Below are 22,272 nucleotides of genomic sequence, written 5' to 3'. Positions count from 1 at the left end.
ATAGACTGACATGGGTACGTGTGGCATCCGTGTTAAAAACTGATGTCACACGTACCTGAAACACGGCCGTCTGAAACCGGCCTTATAGAAAGCAAACAGCCCCAAAATAGAAGAAAGAAGACAGAAAACCCCACAATCATACTCACCAGACTCTGAACAGGAGGTCCTGCAGTGGAACTCACTCCCACACGCATCAGATGGCACACCCACGCCAGATCACGCACAAACACACTCACCACATCCGGTGATACCAATTACTTCAGGCCAGCAGGGGGACCTGAGATGCAGTGCAGTGGAGCGTGAGGACCTGCGGTGGAACATATGATGGACCTGTGGTGGAACACATTGATGCATTCCTCAGCAGGTCCTAGTGCTTCACTGCACTGCGTTCCATCTTCCCCTGCCGGCAAGAAGCAATCGGTATTGCCAGATATGGGGAGTGTCGGCCAGAAGCAGGGGAGGACTATATGGAGCATACCTGCTGGGTGCACCCACCGAAGATCGCAGGAGGACCTCGGAGCCATGCAGACGTCCTGGGTCTGGTAATTATGATTCTCTTGGTAAGGGCGTGGGGGAGAACTGGAGGTCTGCTTTTTTGGGGTGTTTAACTTGCTTCCAAGTCTGTTTCCCCAAGAAAAAGGTTGCACGGGGAGGGGGTGATGCATGCTGGGGGGTTTGCAGAGGGAGGGGGTGATGCATGCTGGAGGGTTTGCAGAGGGAGGGGGTGATGCATGCTGGGGGGTTTGCACAGGGAGGGGGTGATGCATGCTGGGGGGTTTGCACAGGGAGGGGGTGATGCATGCTGGGGGGTTTGCACAGGGAGGGGGTGATGCATGCTGGGGGGGCCTTGCACAGGGAGGGGGTGATGCATGCTGGGGGGGCCTTGCACAGGGAGAGGATGATTTTTATGTTGGGGGCTTGCATAGGGACAGGGTGATGCACATTCAGGGGGCTTAAAAAGGGAGGGGGTGATGCATGTTGAGGAACTTGCACATGGAAGGTATAATGCATGTTGTGGGCTTTGCAGAGGTAGAGGGTGATTTTCATGTTAGGGAGGCTTGAACAAGGTGATTATCATGTTGGGGGGTGTCTGGCAGAAGGAATGGGCTGAGGCTTGCCCGGTGCTGCATGTGGGGGGCTTGCACTTTTTTTCAATATATGTATAATTAAAAAAACAAACGTGCAAGACCCAACATGCAGCATCAACACATTCCCTATGCAAGACCCCAACAAACTGCCCCATGCAAGTAACATAATTCAGGGTTTTGTGCCCCCAAAATAGTCAGGAGACTCACCCTTAGCACTGTAGCCATTCTCCCCACCTGCACATCGCTACATTGTGCAGCCGCAGCGCCCCTCAGTGTGTGTCCCACTGTCCGCGCTTCCTGCTTCTCCAGCCGCCGCAGCTCAGCGCCGTTTCCCGGCATCAGGTCTGCACTGGAGGCCCCGCCCCTTCCGGTGACGTCATCCCCTCACACCAGCAAGAAGCTACTGCAACAACTGAGACGCAAGGAGGAGAGTGCGGGGCTGGAAGTAAGGAAGTGCGGGTTCTGGGGCAGTAAGTGCAGGCGACGAGTGTACATAGAGGTTGTGCACCTGTGTGTGGGGTCCCGGGCGGTCTCGGTTCCTCCAGTCTTGTTGCTGTCCGGTCTCCATAGACTATTTCCTGCATTTACTTTGCAGGACTGCTAGAGTTCAGATCAGACTGGAGAATTGCATGAGTAGCTCTTCCCCCAACAGCAGAGGCCTTTGGGGGGGTCCGTGCTCCGCTCACCCCCACATTGGGCTCTGCGGTCTCTGCCCTTGCGTTGTTGTGATTTGGACACCTCCCCAGTTATAAAGCAGTAATTTCTGGCGTCCATTATAGATTTAATACTCTTGCTGTTGCCTCCTGTGTATAAATCTGTTCTTAGCGCCCGTAAAGTTCATTAGACCGACTGTGGGGTCTGGCTAGCACCAAAAAGCGAGGCTGCTGGGACTTTGTGGCGGCTGCCGGGACTTTGTGGCGGCTGCCGGGACTTTGTGGCGGCTGCCGGGACTTTGTGGCGGCTGCCGGGACTTTGTGGCGGCTGCCGGGTCTTTGTGGTGCCACAGGTTAGTCCTTGCGACCCCAGACACTTTGCATGTTGTTAGTAGCATGTTCATGATTAAAGAAAAGACGAGTAAATTGACCGGTTTCTAAGATCTGCAGCAATTACTTGTGCAAACGTCATCCCTCAGACTGGACCCCATTGGCCAAAGTTTAATGACTGGTTTGATTAAAGAACTTGCACCACTGGGTGACCCTTTAATAGCTCCAGTATGTCTCATAAAAAGACCGGCACCGCTCATCTCCCCGCTGTGTCTCCTAGTGATGTCATGAGATTGTCATGTGACCCCTGCAGACTACAGACTACTGCTCTACTTAGTTGAAATGTTGCCGGCCCCGCACTGTGCGGACACATGGGTTCCCCGTATTCTGCTCCACGCCAGGATAATTTCTGGATGCATCTTTTGTTACTGTCTAGTAATTTTTTTTTTTTTTTTTTTGTTTTCTTAACTTCTAAAGCCGTCATGGCTGACAGGAGCGCGAGCGATTTTCGGAAGCATAAATGGCTGAGCCCACCCGAGATGTCTCCCAGCAAATATCTGAGAATCAGCGAGTCACGAAGGGTCAGTCACAGCCGGGAGCGCGATGCCCAGAGTCCCAGTCCGTCCCGGGAGCGGCGAGTGACCACCACTCCCCTGCAGAGTACGCCCAGACACCGGCTGGATGTCAGCGCCGGGGTCCGCTTCACTGTGAGAGCGCGGAGCAGACATAAGGAGGGACTGCAATCCCACAGAGCGGACCCCCGCACAGAGACGTCAGAGGAGGCTCCGGAGAAAGAGGTAACACAATATTCAATATGCTAGAAGGTGAATGAAAAATGCACCATTAGTCCACGCACAGATGCCACGATTTGTTTTCCAGCTGTAGATCTTTATCACCTACCCACATGATCTCTGGGGGTCTCACTATTGAGACCTCCACAATACCAAGAATGGGGATCCCAAATTCCTGTAGCGAGCATGTGTAATAACTGCCTTCAGAGTGATAGTTTGCACATGCTCAATTCACTCCCGGCACTTTAAGGCCCTCGTTGCCTGGATTGGAGGGGGTCTCAGCAGTGAGACCCTAGCGATCTTGTATTTTTCCCCTATTCTGTGGATAGGTGATATGTGTGATTTTCTCTTGTGCCTACATACAAATATTTATTAATAAAAACAAACCAAACTTTGTGGTTTTCACATTTTCTCTCCAGCTTGATCATTATGAAGAGAGAAGAGATGAGGCTAGTAGAAGATCGAGTAAAGAAGAGCAGAGATCTCGCTCCCAGAACGTCAATGCACCTTCTCTCCTATTCAGGAGGGCGTTCAGTGACATCCTGGGGACGCCCTGCAGACCCCGGAGATCGCTGGACAGTGAGACCAGAAGTGCCCCCGAAAGAAAGCAAGTGGAGAAAAGAAGCCGCTCTGACACTGAGGAGTCCCCGCTGCCACGCTCACCCCCAAAATCCACCATCACCAAGAAGGAAGATGTTGGAGATCGGAAACGGAGGAGCGACAACATAAAGAGAGCACCCAGCCCGAGACGAAATGTCATCGATGTGATTATCACACCGGAAGCCAAAGTCCTGCAGGAAAACCCCCGACTTGTGTTTGTAGATGAAGACTCCGATAATGATGTGAATAATACAGTAAGTCCTTAAAGGGGTTGTCCATGACTAGGGATTTTGAAGTTCTACCTGTAGGAGAGGACTTTAGTATCAGATCGGCGGGGGTCTGACACCCGACAGCTCCGGTGAGAGCTGGATGCACTGTGTGGTATCGTGTTTCGGGTACTGCTGCTGAGCTAGTTAATTGACCATGATCTGAGCTGTATTACCTAGAAGCGGCAGTGTATGGCACATTGGTGAGTGCTACGTGTCACACCATCCCACCCACCAGATTCGATTTTTCTCTACGCTCTCCACAAGGGCGCAGTCTGTTCATCTGTCCACAACCAGTATTACCAGTGTAATGTGTTAAGTGGCATGCACTGGTATAAATGTTACATCAGGGCACAGGGGCTTAGTTATTATTCTGCATTCTTAGGGCCCGCGCCCACGGTCAGGATTTGTAGCGTTTTGGATGAAGAGTATTTTCTTTGTCGCTCCATTGGGAGACCCAGACAATTGGGTGTATAGCTTCTGCCTCCGGAGGCCACACAAAGTATTACACTTTAAAAAGTGTAACCCCTCCCCTCTGCCTATACACCCTCCCGTGCATCACGGGCTCCTCAGTTTTATGCTTTGTGTGGAAGGAGGCACACATCCACTCATGCATTCTCATATTAGTTATATCGGTTGGAAGAAAAGTGGGCCCCCGGCATGTTCCCTTCTCACCCCACTACGTCGGCGGTGCTGTTAAGGTTGAGGTACCCATTGCGGGTACAAAGGCCGGAGCCTCATGCCGTCTCCTTCACCATCCCTTAGCGGCTCTGGGAGAAGTGGGATCCTGAGCGGTCATCCATTCACTGGGACCGTGCTCCCTCCGCAGCCCCTGTGGGAATCTGTCGGACAGGAGTCTATTTATCCTCAGGGACCGGGCCCTGCATCACTAAGGTACTCTGTGTCCCCATGGGGGATGTGCATGGAGCGCCTTCATCCCGGACGCTGCAGCAGCTGCTTATTTGTGACGGCCGGCGGACTTCCGCGCCGACCGCGCCTGCTTGTCGGCCGCGGTCTTAAATTTAGTCCCCGGCTTCAATTGCGGCCTAGTAGCAAAACTCCCGCCCCCGGGCCTGTCTATCAGGGGTAAGGGCGGGACTGCCGACCTGACGTCGGATGTGAGGGCCGGAGCATCCTGTATGTTTCCTCCCCCCTCACTGATCACTGTGGGGACTCCAGATTCCCGCACTTTTCTAGCGCCGCCCACGGCCCCACTCCTCCCCAGAGAGCTCCGGCAGCCATTTTTTTTCTGTTCGGTTGGGCTGTATACCCTTTCCCATATACCCTCAGTGATCACTCTCCTAGGAGACAACAGCATGTCGTCCACAAGGAGCAAGGGTGCCAAGGCACAGGGTTATTTTGTGACCTGTACCTCCTGTGCGGCTAAGTTACCTGCGGGTTCCACCTACCCTCACTGTGAGCAATGCTCGGCCCCTGTTACGCTTGCTCAGCCGGAGTCTCGGTCACTAGTGGGCCCCTTGGCTCAGGCAGACCCCCCCCTGCTCTCGCTGTCCAGGCGGCAGGGACAGAGTTTGCCGTTTTTGCTGAAAAACTCTGAGTCACTCTCACAATCCATGGCTCAGTCTATGGACAAATGGTCTGCCAAGCTGCTTGAAGCTTTGCAGTCCAGACCGGTCCTTACACAGGCCCCGGGCCCTGTTGGATCGTCGCCTCCAGGCCCCTCTCTGTCCGCGCCGCAGCGCGTTCCCAGGGGGGACCCTAGGTCTCACGTGGAGGACTCCTGCCCGGACCACAGTCCCAGACCGGCTAAGCGGGCCCGCTGGGAATCTTCCCCGACTTCTTCACGCTGCTCGGGTTCCTAGCTTGAGGACTCTCTGGAGGACGAGGCGGACGTCGCAGCTCAGGGCTCTGACCCTGATGTTGCTCTCAATCTTGATACACCTGAAGGGGACGCCATAGTAAATGACCTTATCTCGTCCATCAACCAGGTGTTAGATATATCTCCCCTGCCGCCACCTGTAGCGGAGTCGACTTCTCAGCAGGAGAAACACCAGTTTCGGTTCCCCAAACGAACACAGAGTGCGTTTTTCGATCACTCTAACTTCAGAGATGCGGTCCAGAAGCCCAGAGCGGTTCCGGACAAGCGCTTTACTAAGCGCCTTACTGACACACGTTACCCCTTCCCCTCTGACGTAGTTAAGGGTTGGGCTCAATGTCCCAAGGTGGATCCCCCAGTCTCTAGATTGGCGGCTAGATCTGTGGTATCGGTTGCAGATGGCTCATCGCTAAAGGATGCCACTGACAGGCAGATAGAGCTCCTGGTGAAATCCATCTATGAAGCCATGGGCGCGTCTTTTGCCCCGGCTTTTGCAGCCGTGTGGGCACTCCAAGCTGTCGCAGCTTGTCTGGCTGAGATTAATGCGGTCACACGTAATTCTGCTCCGCAGGTTGCGTCTTTGACTTCTCAGGCGTCAGCTTTTTCTTCCTACGCCATGAACGCAGTTCTAGACTCTGCTAGCCGTACAGCGGTGGCATCCGCTAACTCTGTGGCAGTCCGCAGGGCCATGTGGCTGCGCGAATGGAAGGCAGACTCGGCTTCCAAGAGGTTCTTAACCGGTTTGCCGTTTTCTGGCGACCGCTTGTTTGGCGAACGATTGGATGAGATTATTAAGGAATCCATGGGAAAGGACTCCTCCTTACCCCAGTCCAAACCGAAGAGACCTCAGCAACGGAAAATACAATCGAGGTTTCGGGCCTTTCGTCCCTCCGCCAAGCCTCAATCCTCTTCGTCCAGCAGGCTGGAGAAAGGCCAGAGGAACTCCTATGTGTGGCGGGCGAAGTCACGCCCCCAAAAACCCGCCGGAGGCAATGCCTCCAAGGCGGCCTCTTCATGACTCTCGGCATCCCCGAACCGCATCCTCGGTCGGTGGCAGGCTCTCCCGCTTTTGCGACGCCTGGTGGCCACATGTTCAAGACCGATGGGTGAGAGACATTCTGTCTCACGGTTACAGGATAGAGTTCAGCTCTCGTCCCCCGACTCGTTTCTTCAGAACCTCTCCGCCCCCCGAGCGAGCCGATGCACTTTTTCAGGCGGTGAACGCTCTGAAGACAGAAGGAGTTGTGATCCCTGTTCCCCCCCAGGAACATGGTCGCGGCTTTTACTCCAACTTGTTTGTGGTGCCAAAGAAGGACGGCTCGTTCCGTCCCGTTCTGGACCTCAAACTGCTCAACAGACATGTGAGCACCAGACTGTTTCGGATGGAATCTCTCCGCTCGGTCATCGCTTCGATGTCACAAGGAGACTTCCTAGCATCGATCGACATCAAGGATGCTTATCTCCATGTGCCGATCGCATCTGAACATCAACGCTTTTTGCGTTTCGCCATCGGGGACACCTTCAGTTCGTGGCATTGCCTTTCGGCCTGGCGACAGCCCCACGGGTGTTCACCAAGGTCATGGCATCTGTTGTGGCGGTCCTACACTCTCAGGGCCACTCGGTGATTCCCTACTTAGACGATCTTCTGGTCAGGGCACCCTCTCAGATGGCGTGTCAAAACAGTCTTTCCGTCGCTCTGGCGACTCTCCAGCAGTTCGGGTGGATCATCAACTTCCCAAAATCCAAGTTGACACCGACCCAATCACTGACGTACCTTGGGATGGAGTTTCATACTCAGTCAGCGGTAGTCATGCTACCGCTGGACAAACAGCTTTCGCTGCAGGCAGGGGTGCAATCTCTTCTTCGGGGTCAGTCACACCCCTTGAGGCGCCTCATGCACTTCCTGGGGAAGATGGTGGCAGCGATGGAGGCAGTGCCCTTCTCGCAATTCCATCTGCGGCCACTCCAGTGGGACATTCTCCGCAAATGGGACAGGAGGTCGACTTCCCTCGACAGGAACGTCTCTCTTTCCCTTGCAACCAAGACGTCACTTCAGTGGTGGCTCCTTCCCAACTCTCTGTCGCAGGGAAAATCCTTCCTACCCCCAACCTGACTGTGTGGCCATTGAGTCCTGGCTCCTAGCGTCCTCAGGGTTATCTCAAGATGTCATTGCCACCATGAGACAGGCCAGGAAACCAACGTCCGCCAAGATCTATCACAGGTCTTGGAGGATCTTCTTATCCTGGTGCTCTGATAAGGGTTTTACTCCCTGGCCTTTTGCCTTACCCACTTTTCTTTCATTCCTTCAATCCGGAATGGACAAGGGTTTGTCACTCGGCTCTCTCAAGGGACAAGTATCGGCGCTATCCGTATTTTTTCAAAAGCGTCTAGCCAGGCTTCCGCAGGTCCGCACGTTCCTGCAGGTAGTTTGCCACATAGTCCCACCTTACAAGCGTCCGCTGGAACCCTGGGACCTTAACGGGGTGCTAACGGCTCTTCAGAAACCACCTTTCGAGCCGCTGCGGGATGTCTCTTTATCACGTCTTTCGCAGAAGGTGGCATTTCTAGTGGCAGTTACATCGCTCCGTAGAGTGTTGGAGCTGGCAGCGCTGTCATGCAAAGCCCCCTTCCTGGTTTTTCACCAGGATAAGGTGGTTCTGCGTCCTGTTCCGGAATTTCTCCCTAAGGTGGTATCTCCTTTTCATCTCAATCAGGATATCTCCTTACCTTCATTTTGCCCTAATCCAATTCACCAATGTGAAAAGGATTTGCACTCCTTAGATCTAGTGAGAGCACTCCGGCTCTACGTGTCTCGCACGGCGCCCCTGCGTCGTTCAGATGCGCTCTTTGTCCTTGTCGCTGGCCAGCGTAAGGGTTCGCAGGCTTCCAAGTCAACCTTGGCTCGGTGGATCAAGGAACCGATTCTTGAAGCCTACCGTTCTTCTGGGCTTCCGCTTCCTTTGGGGCTGAAAGCCCATTCTACCAGAGCCGTGGGTGCGTCCTGGGCATTGCGGCACCGGGCTACGGCTCAGCAGGTGTGTCAGGCAGCTTCCTGGTCTAGTCTGCACACTTTCACGAAACACTATCAGGTGCATACCTATGCTTCGGCAGACGCCAGTCTAGGTAGGCGAGTCCTTCAGGCGGCGGTTGCCCACCTGTAAGAGGGGGTCGTTTTCGGCTCTTTTTATCGAGGTATTCTTTTACCCACCCAGGGACTGCTCTTGGACGTCCCAATTGTCTGGGTCTCCCAATGGAGCGACAAAGAAGGGAATTTTGTTTACTTACCGTAAATTCCTTTTCTTCTAGCTCCTATTGGGAGACCCAGCACCCGCCTCTGTTCCCTTCGGGCTGTTTGTTCTTTTGTGTACACATGTTGTTCATGTTGAATGGTTCTTTTGGTTCATGGTTTCAGTTCTCCGAACATCCTTCGGATTGAATTTACCTTAGACCAATTTATAAGTTTTCCTCCTTCCTGCTTTTGCACCAAAACTGAGGGGCCCGTGATGCACGGGAGGGTGTATAGGCAGAGGGGAGGGGTTACACTTTTTAAAGTGTAATACTTTGTGTGGCCTCCGGAGGCAGAAGCTATACACCCAATTGTCTGGGTCTCCCAATAGGAGCTAGAAGAAAAGGAATTTACGGTAAGTAAACAAAATTCCCTTCTTTGCTGCATCCTAAACGCGTGGTACAGTACAAGCACAGTGGATGGGATTAATAGAAATCCCTTGCCAACAGCACTTCTTTACACGGTGTAAACTGACCTGCGGTGGGTTTTCTGTCCACAGCGTGTCAGTTTGTCGTGCAGAAATGCTTGAGTTTCCTGCGCAGTAGAACGCCACATAACCCTGATCATGGGCACGGACCCCAACAAACAACCTTTCCTTCAGTTTTTTCAATCCAGAATATCTAAACTTTTAGCACCTTTGGGGTTTAATTACTTCTGGATTAACCCCATTCCCACAACTGAGCAAAAGGACTTTAAAGGGATTCTTTAGCATTAGCAGGGGAGCGGTGATGATGACTATTGTGCTTCATAGAAGAGGGATCTTGCATGATTCCTGCTGATCACGAACCTTCTTGGCAGCCACAACGTCGTGAGCGTGGCCGGAGAATCCTCCTCGGCATTGGACGCAATGGTGGCTCTTCTGCCGGCCGCTCCTTTGTGCTCACCCAATCGGCAGTAGAAGTTGCTGCAATATATCACTTTTCAGCTGGGATCAGAAGAACGCTGATCCCATCACTTAACTCTCTCTCGCTGCCTCTATCAATGGAAGCTTTAAGCAGGGAGAGGAACCCCTCGTGGTGCTGATCACAGGACCAGAAGGTCCTCAGGGCTGTTTCTTGTAGAAACCTCCACTCCTCATTAGTCTGGTAATGGCTCCCTATAGATTATAATTCGTAGTGGGGGAAGACACATTTCCATTACGGAGTTAATAGATCGTATTATTTACATGTTTTTACAGGCAGCTCTGACGGAAAAGGACCCTTCTATTGGAAGTGACTTCTCAGATGTAGAAGACATGGCACCGCTGGCCAGATTTTCTCAGGACGATGAGTTCTCGCCTTGCTGCTCAATAAATGAGGACTCGAAACCTTACGCTCGCCAATTTGAAAGTCTATGGAAACATTACACAGAGCAGCCCCCGGTCAGCCCCATCTACAGACCACCCGTGGAACACAACACATGGCGCCAGAAAGAACAAGACCGCACCTTCGCATCGGAAACATCCTTGTTGGACAGCAGTCGCCACAGCACATCCAGCGACGGCGTGAGCCCCATAGGAAAGAGCCGTAAGCAATCCGGGTCTTCCGACTCGCCGTGGATATTTGGTCACACGACTAAATCCGTTAGACATACTTTAGAAATTCCTCCTTCTACGGGAACGGACACCAAGTTCCTGCCCGGCGGCTTTATAGACACACACTGCCACCTGGACATGCTCTTCTCCAGATTGTCGCACAGGTCTTCCTTCGCGGATCTCCGGGAACAGTTCACCTCCACCTTCCCTGAAGAGTTTCACGGCTGCATCACCGATTACTGCGACCCTCGCACGCTGCAGAGGCTTCCATGGAATCAGGTGCTGAACGAGGACTTGGTCTGGGGGGCGTTCGGGTGTCACCCCCACTTTGCTCGGTATTACAATAACCACCTCCATGAAGACATGATGATGGCTCTGCGGCACCCGAAAGCCATCGCCTTCGGAGAAATGGGTCTGGACTATTCCCATAAATGTTCCACGGAGATCGCAGATCAGATCATGGTGAGGAATAAATACTTTCTGTAGAGATATTTATTTGATTTTTTTTCGTGTGTCAAAACCCATATAGGTGCGTGTCTCCAAGTTCACGGAGACCGGACTTATCTGCTGCGGAAATGTTAAGCCGCACATTTCAGCCTTTGCTTTGGCTGCGATGTCCATAGCAGTATTTCACCATAGGGTGTGCATGAGACATTGCTAATTTCTGGTGGTGCGATTTATAGGACCCCGCTAATCCTGAGAACCGGGTCTTGTGTCCCTTACCCGCATAGAGAAACAATCGAGCAAGCACAGTGTCGTTCTGTCTCTTCAGGTGTTCTTGGGTTTTACTGTTGTCTTCCAGTTTCAATAAATTTACTGTACATAGTATAATTTGTTCCTGATTTTCAAGATCTCTGCTTGCTGTCATTTTAGTAGGAGGCCCTGATAACTGGCCTGTAATGAGCTGTGCCTCTGACAGTTCTGTATACAGTGTGTCCACCCATATCCTATCCACCGCCATTAACTTGAGAACAGCGGCAGCTATAGGCATAGAAGTAGTGTCTAGGTATAGTAAAGTAGCCATGCCCTACGCAATGAAACCACCTATAGCGCCACCTGGTGGAAAACAACGGAGTTAGCATTTTTATCTTGAAAACGGAGCGAGAGAGAGAAAAAAAAGTGAATTAAAAATTTGTAGGGCATCATCAATTCAATACGAATCGACACCTTGCATACAGAAATGCTATGATATGAAACCCATGCCCCCCCCCCCTCTCCCCCCTCAAAAAAACCCCATTGAATGCTGGTCACGCATATGGCACTCATTTAACTTTGATGCTCAGAGTGGCCCCCGTCAGCTGCAATGCACATCTGGGCTCTGCACAGCATACTGTATCTCGCTGTGCGTTGTGCAATATGGTAGGTGACACGTTTGCACAAGCATCTGTGATACGTCGTCGTAGGTCCTGCAATGTTTGTGGAGGGGTCGCATACACCTGCTGTTTGATGTGACCTCACAGAAGGAAGTCCAATGGGGTCAGGTCAGGTGAGCGTGGAGGCCACTCCACACAGCCACCATACCCAATGACTTGTAGGAAGGTCTCCATGAGGTATCACTTCACGTCCACAGCCTTGTGAGTTTTACACGTTCTAATCATAGCATTTCTGTATGCAAGGTGTCGATTCGGATTGAATTGATGATGCCCTACAACTTTGTAATTCACTTTTCTTCTCTATCTCGTTCCGTTTGAGATAAAAATGCTAACTCCGTTGTTTTCCACCAGGTGGCGCTATAGGTGGTTTCATTGCGTAGCGCATGGCTACTTTACTATACCTAGATACCACTTCTATGCCTATAGCTGCCGGTGTTCTCAAGTTAATGGCGGTGGACAGGATATGGGTGGACACACTATACCAGGATCAGACTGCATTGTGTTTGTAGTCGGTTACAATGGAAACCCAGGTTTTTCGTGGCCTCTACAGATCAGTGATATGCGAGCCCCCCATGTTCTAAATATATGTTCCTGTAGAAGTTGAGCTCTTGAAAATCCTGTAAAATGTTGTTGTAGACTGGACCATGATCACACTGGGATAAAGCTCATCTGCAGAGGATTTAGTTTGCAATTTCCGATGCATTTTTTAATCCGGTTTAATAGTGACATTTACTCTAATTTCCCCATGGGAAGGTTTTTGAGAAGCAGCTGAAGCTGGTGGTGCAGTTGGGGAAACCGCTGGTCATTCACTGTCGGGGTGCAGACAAGGACTTGTTCAAAATAATGAAAAAATGGATTCCCCGGGACTACAAGGTTCACCGGTAAGAAACGTCCTTGTCCGCTCTCCATGTATACGTGCATGGTCTACATCCTCAGTAACATTTCTTCCTCTGCCGCAGACACTGCTTCACCGGAAGCTACGAAGACATTGAGCCATTTCTGAATGAGTTCCCAAACATGGCGGTGGGCTTCACCGCCGTCGTGACGTATCCATCTGCTGTGGAAGCTCGCGATGCCGTGACGAAAATCCCCTTGGACCGGCTGATTGTGGAGACAGATGCCCCTTATTTTGTTCCTAAACAGGTAACTATTGAGAAATGCAGGGAGAAAACTACACTACACTACACTACACTACTACACATTATCAGAGCATGTTAGATGCTGTCACTGAACCTGCAGGGAGCGTCTGCGATTAGTGATATATCTATTGTTAGGATATTCTTACAAATATACAGCTGCACTCTGAGATGCTAAGGTATGCAAGCATTGAATATAGGAGCTTGGACATGCATTACTGCTAAAAACATAAATTAAAAAATTGAGACACTTAGCGCATAAAAAAGACCAGTTTTATATGACCTAGCAGCCAGCGTCAAGGTGTATCTCTTATGTTGGAACTCTACCTGGGCTGAACAACCTACAGTTTTTTGGGGTTGGCAGAAACCTGCTAGTAGAAATTGAAAATCGCTCAGGAGTACTCAGCTAGAAGGCATGACCTTATTATACAAAATTAAGAAAACGGATAGCACTTCTAACACACAAATATGAACAGTTCCAAACTGAACATGATATGTATGCTAACAAATAAACAGCTGCACAATGAGATACTAAGGTATGCAAACGTTGATTATAGGAATTTGAACATGAATTACTGCTAAGAAAATTAAAAAATTGAGACAATTCGCGCAAAAAATTAGCCCGTTTTATGTGAACCCAGCAGCCAGCATCAAGGGGTATCTCTTATGCTTGATGCCTACCGTAATGCCTCTACTCGGGCTGAACAGCCTATAATCTTGTGGGCTGACGGGAACCTGCTAATGGTAAATTAAAAATTGCTCAGCTAAAAGGCATGATCTTATCAAAAATAAAAAAAAAATAACGGGACTTCCTAACAGACAAATGTGAACAGGTGCAAACTGAAAATGAAATATACTCTAACAAATAGCTGCACCATGAGACGTTAAAACATGCAAACATTGAATATAGGAACTTGGACATGCAAGACTGCTAAGAAAATAAGTTAAAAATTTTAGAGCGCACTAAAAAAGGCCAGTTTTATGTGACCCCCAAGGTCATGCCTACCGGCTGAGCGCTCCTTCCCACCAACTTGGGCGATTTTTAATTTCTATTGCCAAGCTCCTGCCAATACATAACATTGTAGGCTGTTCAGCAAAAGAGATACACCTTGATGCAGGCTGCTGAGCTTGCAAAAAATCCTTTTTTTTTTTTTTTTTTTATCCTGTCTCAAATTTTTTATTTTTTTTATTTCCATAATCATAATGTATGTCCAGATCCCTATATTCAATATTTGTATATCTTAGCACTTCAGAGTATGGCTGTATATTGGTTTGAGTATATTTCATGTTCAGTTTGCACCTGTTCACATTTGTCTGTTAGGAAGTGCCAATAGTTTTCTTATTTTATTGCTACGATATGCCATAACTTTATGATCATTGGGGGTCCGGTACATGGCTTAGACTGCAGTATCCTGCACAGCCGGGTGTAGACAAGGCTGAACCAGTGCTGTGGCCCCTATTATTATTTGTAGAGGACCAGCTGACCCCCATCTACTGAGTGTAGTCTGAGCCTGATATCACATTGCCCTAAATCAGTGTTTGTAGTCTGTTATCATAGAAACCCAGATCTCTGCAGTTTGCACCAATGTGATCCATGCAGGTGTCAGCTCTTAATTTTTTTTTTTCTTTTAGGTACCTAAGTATGTCTGTAAATTTTCCCACCCCGGTCTTGCCTTACACACCGTTCATGAAATCGCCAGCCTGAGAAACTTACCCGTCAAAACAGTGATGTCAAGTTTACGAGAGAACACGTACCGGATCTATAGTGTATAGGACGCTGCCGCCGATGCCTTGTTTTAATTAAACATGAACCTAGAGGAGGAAATCTCCGCTCTCCACTTTCTTTGACTCTTCTTTTATATCAAGATCAGATGAGATTTTATGATTTTTTTTATGAGATTGAGTTACTGCTCTGTTGTGATCGATGATCTATATTTATGTTATTAAAGACCCTTTTATTTTTCTGGGATGAAGTGCGGGCAACACTAATAAAATCACCAGATAGCAATGATTGCTTTGTCCAGGTACATGAGGAAACACAGCTAGTACAAACATGAGTAACCAGGACCGACGACCTGCTCCTATGGCCACATGGGGTGGCTGTGGTGTAACACTGTATACAACGCTGGTAGGAGGGATGCAGATGATCGGATATTCTAGGAGGATGGAGATGAAATTTGCAAGTTTTATCTATGTTCAGGCATGGGGTGAGGGGAAGAAGGGGATGCAGCCTCTTTGATTATATACAGTTAGGTCCAGAAATCTTTGGACAGTGACACAATTTTCGCGAGTTGGGCTCTGCATGCCACCACATTGGATTTGAAATGAAACCTCTACAACAGAATTCAAGTGCAGATTGTAACGTTTAATTTGAAGGTTTGAACAAAAATATCTGATAGAAATTGTAGGAATTGTACACATTTCTTAACAAACACTCCACATTTTAGGAGGTCAAAAGTAATTGGACAAATAAACCAAACCCAAACAAAATATTTTTATTTTCAATATTTTGTTGCGAATCCTTTGGAGGCAATCACTGCCTTAAGTCTGGAACCCATGGACATCACCAAACGCTGGGTTTCCTCCTTCTTAATGCTTTGCCAGGCCTTTATAGCCGCAGCCTTCAGGTCTTGCTTGTTTGTGGATCTTTCCATCTTAAGTCTGGATTTGAGCAAGTGAAATGCATGCTCAATTGGGTTAAGATCTGGTGATTGACTTGGCCATTGCAGAATGTTCCACTTTTTTGCACTCATGAACTCCTGGGTAGCTTTGGCTGTATGCTTGGGGTCATTGTCCATCTGTACTATGAAGCGCCGTCCGATCAACTTTGCGGCATTTGCCTGAATCTGGGCTGAAAGTATATCCCGGTACACTTCAGAATTCATCCGGCTACTCTTGTCTGCTGTTATGTCATCAATAAACACAAGTGACCCAGTGCCATTGAAAGCCATGCATGCCCATGCCATCACGTTGCCTCCACCATGTTTTACAGAGGATGTGGTGTGCCTTGGATCATGTGCCGGACCCTTTCTTCTCCAAACTTTTTTCTTCCCATCATTCTGGTGCAGGTTGATCTTTGTCTCATCTGTCCATAGAATACTTTTCCAGAACTGAGCTGGCTTCATGAGGTGTTTTTCAGCAAATTTAACTCAGGCCTGTCTATTTTTGGAATTGATGAATGGTTTGCATCTAGATGTGAACCCTTTGTATTTACTTTCATGGAGTCTTCTCTTTACTGTTGACTTAGAGACAGATGCACCTACTTCACTGAGAGTGTTCTGGACTTCAGTTGATGTTCTGAACGGGTTCTTCTTCTTCACCAAAGAAAGTATGCGTCGATCATCCACCACGGTTGTCATCCGTGCACGCCCAGGCCTTTTTGAGTTCCCAAGCTCACCAGTCAATTCCTTTTTTCTCAGAATGTACCCGACTGTTGATTTTGCTACTCCAAGCATGTCTGCTATCTCTCTGATGGATTTTTTCTTTTTTTTCAGCCTCAGGATGTTCTGCTTCACCTCAATTGAGAGTTCCTTAGACCGCATGTTGTCTGGTCACAGCAACAGCTTCCAAATGCAAAACCACACACCTGTAATCAACCCCAGACCTTTTAACTACTTCATTGATTACAGGTTAACGAGGGAGACGCCTTCAGAGTTAATTGCAGCCCTTAGAGTCCCTTGTCCAATTACTTTTGGTCCCTTGAAAAAGAGGAGGCTATGCATTACAGAGCTATGGTTCCTAAACCCTTTCTCCGATTTGGATGTGAAAACTCTCATTTCTTTGTCGCTCCATTGGGAGACCCAGACAAATGGGTGTATAGGCTATGCCTCCGGAGGCCACACAAAGTATTACACTAAAAGTGTAAAGCCCCTCCCCTTCTGCCTATACACCCCCCGTGCTCCCACGGGCTCCTCAGTTTTTATGCTTTGTGCGAAGGAGGCAGACATCCACGCATAAGCTCCACAGCTTAGTCAGCAGCAGCTGCTGACTATGTCGGATGGAAGAAAAGAGGGCCCATAACAGGGCCCCCAGCATGCTCCCTTCTCACCCCACTCTTGTCGGCGGTGTTGTTAAGGTTGAGGTATCCATTGCGGGTACGGAGGCTGGAGCCCACATGCTGTTTGCCTTCCCCATCCCCTTTAGGGCTCTGGGTGAAGTGGGATCCTAATCGGTCTCCAGGCACTGAGACCGTGCTCCATCCACAGCTCCCGGGGACTCTGCTGGATAAGGAGCCGAGTATCGTCAGGGACAAGGCCCTGCTACTTTGAGGTACTCTGTGTCCCCGTGGGGACCGCGCACAGTAACACTCCAGCATTGCTGGGTGTGTTAGTGCGCCGGGGACCGCAGCGCTGACCGCGCTTGTGCCATCACACACTGCAGCGTGGCTGGGTGTGTTAGTTTACTGGGGACTACCGCGCTGACCGCCGCTGCCATTTTTACACTGCGGCGCGGCTGGGACTGTTAGTACGCCGGGGACTTCCGCGCCGACCGGGCTTATACGCCGGCCGCGCTTATAACTTTAGTCCCCGGCTTTTGCGGCCTAGTCTCATTCTTTCCCGCCCCCAGGCCTGCCAGTCAGGGGAAGGGCGGGACGCTGTACAGGAGTCAGCACTGAGGGCTGGAACATGCTTTGCATACTCCACCCCCCTCACTGTGCACAGTGGGGCACCAGATTCCCGCACTTTCTAGGGCACGCCCACGGCCCCCTCCTCTCCTCAGGACGCCGGCAGCCATTCCTGTCAGCTCTTCTGACGCTGGAGAGGGGAGACAGGCTCAGGGAGACCCAGGCAGGGATTCTGGTGACCACACAACCGCTTTGAGCGGGCGGTAAGCAGCACCTGAGGTGCTGGCCCCACTTGTGCAGAAGTGTACTTATAGATTATATGATTATAGGCTATACTTTACACTGTATGGTGCACGGTTGATTTTTGGCTATATACCCTCCTGGATTGCTCAGAGGAGACAACAGCATGGCGTCCACAAGAAGCAAGGGTGCCAAAACACAGGCTTACTATGCTGCCTGCGCCGCATGTACGGCTATACTACCGGCAGGTTCCACTGACCCTCATTGTGTGCAATGCTCGGCCCCTGTGGCACTTATTCAGCCGGAGCCTCTGCTGAGGGTGGCCCAGGGGGAACCACCTGCTAACACTGTCCAGGTGACAGGGACGGAGTTTGCAGTTTTTACTGAAAGACTTTCTGAGACTATGGCTAAGATACTAGAAGCTTTGCAGTCCAGACCGGTATCTCAGACCATGGGCACTGTGGAATCATTGCCCCCTGGTTCCCCTCAGTTGGAACAACAATGTTCCCCCGGGGTGTCTCATAGATCCCAGGGTGAGGTCTCTGACACGGACCGCAGCCCCAGACCGCCTAAGCGGGGTCGCTGGGAAATTCCCTCGACATCATCACATTGTTCAGGGTCTCAGCGGGAGGACTCTCTGTATGATGAAGCGGAGGTAGCTGATCAGGATTCTGATCCTGAGGCCGCTCTCAATCTTGATACTCCTGATGGGGACGCCATAGTGAATGATCTTATCGCGTCCATAAATCAAATGTTGGATATTTCCCCCTCAGCTCCTCCAGTAGAGGAGTCAGCTTCTCAGCAGGAGAAATTCCGTTTCAGGTTCCCCAAGCGTACAACGAGTATGTTTCTGGACCACTCTGACTTCAGAGAGGCAGTCCAGAAACACCCGAGTTTGGCCAGATAAGCGTTTTTCCAAGCGCCTTAAGGATACACGTTATCCCTTCCCCCCTGACGTGGTCAAGGGCTGGACGCAGTGTCCCAAGGTGGATCCTCCAATCTCCAGACTGGCGGCTAGATCCATAGTTGCAGTTGAAGATGGGGCTTCACTCAAGGATGCCACTGACAGACAGATGGAGCTCTGGTTGAAATCCATCTATGAAGCTATCGGCGCGTCTTTTGCTCCAGCATTCGCAGCCGTATGGGCACTCCAAGCTATCTCAGCGGGTCAAGCGCAAATTGACGCACTCACACGTACGTCTGCGCCGCAAGTGGCGTCCATAACCTCTCAAACGTCGGCATTTGCGTCCTACGCTATTAATGCTATCCTAGACTCTGCGAGCCGTACGGTGGTTGCAGCCGACAATTCGGTGGCAATACGCAGGGCCTTGTGGCTACGGGAATGGAAGGCAGATTCGGCTTCCAAAAAGTGCTTAACCGGTTTGCCATTTTCTGGCGACCGTTTGTTTGGTGAGAGATTGGATGAAATCATCAAACAATCCAAGGGAAAGGAAACATCCTTACCCCAGGCCAAACCAAACATACCCCAACAGAGGAGGGGACAGTCGAGGTTTCGGTCCTTTCGGGGTGCGGGCAGGTCCCAATTCTCCTCGTCCAAAAGGCCTCAGAAGGATCAGAGAAACTCCGATTCATGGCGGTCTAAGGCACGCCCAAAAAAGACCGCCGGAGGTGCCGCTACCAAGGCGGCTTCCTCATGACTTACGGCCTCCTCACACCGCATCCTCGGTCGGTGGCAGGCTCTCCCGCTTTTGCGACACCTGGCTGCCACAGGTAAAAGACCGTTGGGTGAGAGACATTCTGTCTCACGGTTACAGGATAGAGTTCAGCTCTCGTCCTCCGACTCGATTCTTCAGAACATCTCCGCCTCCCGAGCGAGCCGATGCTCTTCTGCAGGCGGTGGGCACTCTGAAGACGGAAGGAGTGGTGGTCCCAGTTCCTCTTCAGCAACAGGGTCACGGTTTTTACTCCAACCTGTTTGTAGTTCCAAAGAAGGACGGGTCTTTCCGTCCTGTCCTGGACCTAAAACTGCTCAACAAACACGTAAAGACCAGGCGGTTCCGGATGGAATCCCTCCGCTCCGTCATCGCCTCAATGTCCCAAGGAGATTTCCTTGCATCGATCGATATCAAAGATGCTTATCTCCACGTACCGATTGCTCCAGAGCATCAGCGCTTCCTGCGCTTCGCCATAGGACACCGAACACCTTCAGTTCGCGGCACTGCCGTTCGGCCTGGCGACAGCCCCACGGGTTTTCACCAAGGTCATGGCTACAGTAGTTGCGGTCCTCCACTCTCAGGGTCACTCGGTGATCCCTTACTTAGACGATCTGCTGGTCAAGGCACCCTCTCAAGAGGCATGCCAACACAGCCTCAACGCTACTCTGGAGACTCTCCAGAGTTTCGGGTGGATCATCAATTTTCCAAAGTCAAATCTGACACCGGCCCAATCACTAACATATCTTGGCATGGAGTTTCATACTCTAGCAGCGATAGTGAAGCTTCCGCTGAACAAACAGCGTTCACTACAGACAGGGGTGCAATCTCTCCTTCAAGGCCAGTCGCACCCCCTGAGGCGCCTCATGCACTTCCTAGGGAAGATGGTAGCAGCAATGGAGGCAGTTCCTTTTGCGCAGTTTCACCTGCGTCCTCTTCAATGGGACATCCTACGCAAATGGGACAGGAAGCCGACGTCCCTCGACAGGAACGTCTCTCTCAGGCAACCAAAGCTTCCCTTCGGTGGTGGCTTCTTCCCACTTCATTATCGAAGGGGAAATCCTTCCTACCCCCATCCTGGGCGGTGGTCACGACGGACGCGAGTCTGTCAGGGTGGGGAGCAGTTTTTCTCCACCACAGGGCCCAGGGTACGTGGACTCAGCAAGAGTCCTCACTCCAGATCAATGTTCTGGAGATCAGGGCAGTGTATCTTGCCCTAAAAGCGTTCCAGCAGTGGCTGGAAGGCAAGCAGATCCGAATTCAGTCGGACAACTCCACAACGGTGGCTTACATCAACCACCAAGGGGGAACACGCAGTCGGCAAGCCTTCCAGGAAGTCCGGCGGATTTTGATGTGGGTGGAAGCCACGGCCTCCACCATCTCCGCAGTTCACATCCCGGGCGTGGAAAACTGGGAAGCAGACTTTCTCAGTCGCCAGGGCATGGACGCAGGGGAATGGTCCCTTCACCCGGACGTGTTTCAGGAGATCTGTTGCCGCTGGGGGATGCCGGACGTCGACCTAATGGCGTCCCGGCACAACAACAAGGTCACGGCATTCATGGCACGATCTCACGATCACAGAGCTCTGGCGGCAGACGCCTTAGTTCAGGATTGGTCGCAGTTTCAACTCCCTTATGTGTTTCCTCCGTTGGCACTGTTGCCCAGAGTGTTACGCAAGATCAGGGCCGACTGCCGCCGCGCCATCCTCGTCGCTCCAGACTGGCCGAGGAGGTCGTGGTACCCGGATCTGTGGCATCTCACGGTCGGCCAACCGTGGGCACTACCAGACCGACCAGACTTGCTGTCTCAAGGGCCGTTTTTCCATCTGAATTCTGCGGCCCTCAACCTGACTGTGTGGCCATTGAGTCCTGGATCTTAGCGTCTTCAGGATTATCTCAAGAGGTCATTGCCACTATGAGACAGGCTAGGAAACCAACGTCCGCCAAGATCTACCACAGGATGTGGAAAATATTCCTGTCGTGGTGCTCTGCTCAGGGTTTTTCTCCCTGGCCATTTGCCTTGCCCACTTTTCTGTCCTTTCTTCAATCCGGATTGGAAAAGGGTTTGTCACTCGGCTCCCTTAAGGGACAAGTCTCTGCGCTCTCTGTGTTTTTTCAGAAGCGCCTGGCCAGACTTCCACAGGTACGCACGTTCCTGCAGGGGGTTTGTCACATCGTCCCTCCTTACAAGCGTCCGTTAGAACCCTGGGATCTGAACAGGGTGCTGATGGTTCTTCAGAAACCACCGTTCGAGCCAATGAGGGATATTTCTCTCGCACGCCTTTTTCAGAAAGTGGTTTTCCTAGTAGCAGTCACTTCACTTCGGAGAGTGTCTGAGCTAGCAGCGTTGTCATGCAAAGCCCCTTTCCTGGTGTTTCACCAGGACAAGGTGGTTCTGCGTCCGGTTCCGGAATTTCTCCCTAAGGTGGTATCCCCCTTTCATCTCAATCAGGATATCTCCTTACCCTCTTTTTGTCCTCATCCAGTTCACCAATGTGAAAAGGATTTGCACTTGTTAGATCTGGTGAGAGCACTCAGATTCTACATTTCTCGTACGGCGCCTCTGCGCCGCTCGGATGCACTCTTTGTCCTTGTCGCTGGCCAGCGTAAAGGGACACAAGCTTCCAAATCAACCCTGGCTAGGTGGATCAAGGAACCAATTCTCGAAGCTTATCGTTCCTCGGGGCTTCCGGTTCCCTCAGGGCTGAAGGCCCATTCTACCAGGGCTGTGGGAGCCTCCTGGGCCTTGCGGCACCAGGCTACGGCTCAGCAGGTGTGTCAGGCAGCTACCTGGTCGAGCCTGCACACTTTCACGAAACACTATCAGGTCCATACCTATGCTTCGGCAGATGCCAGCCTAGGTAGGCGAGTCCTTCAGGCGGCGGTTGCACACCTGTAGGACGGAGCCGTTACGGCTCTATTA

At 50.9% G+C, this 22,272-nt stretch overlaps 1 protein-coding gene across 2 annotated transcripts; it reads left to right on the top strand.

Annotated features, from left to right (window-relative positions):
* The first annotated feature begins 1,430 nt into the window (after positions 1 to 1,430).
* TATDN2 (TatD DNase domain containing 2) lies at positions 1,431 to 15,036 on the top strand. 2 transcript variants are annotated; one of them, XM_075321581.1, is made up of 7 exons: positions 1,431 to 1,533; positions 2,549 to 2,868; positions 3,282 to 3,716; positions 10,029 to 10,826; positions 12,491 to 12,618; positions 12,697 to 12,880; positions 14,506 to 15,035. In XM_075321581.1, the coding sequence occupies exons 2-7, from the start codon at positions 2,554 to 2,556 to the stop codon at positions 14,644 to 14,646; spliced, it is 2,001 nt and encodes a 666-aa protein (XP_075177696.1). In that variant the 5' UTR covers positions 1,431 to 1,533; positions 2,549 to 2,553; the 3' UTR covers positions 14,647 to 15,035. The 2 variants fall into 2 exon arrangements, with proteins under 2 accessions (XP_075177696.1, XP_075177697.1); XM_075321582.1 differs by having other exon boundaries at positions 1,474 to 1,558; positions 14,506 to 15,036.
* The last annotated feature ends 7,236 nt before the right edge of the window (positions 15,037 to 22,272 follow it).

This window comes from Anomaloglossus baeobatrachus, chromosome 8, assembly GCF_048569485.1.
Source record: "Anomaloglossus baeobatrachus isolate aAnoBae1 chromosome 8, aAnoBae1.hap1, whole genome shotgun sequence".
NCBI lineage: Eukaryota > Metazoa > Chordata > Amphibia > Anura > Aromobatidae > Anomaloglossus > Anomaloglossus baeobatrachus.
This window is presented reverse-complemented; position numbering and strand designations above follow the sequence as displayed.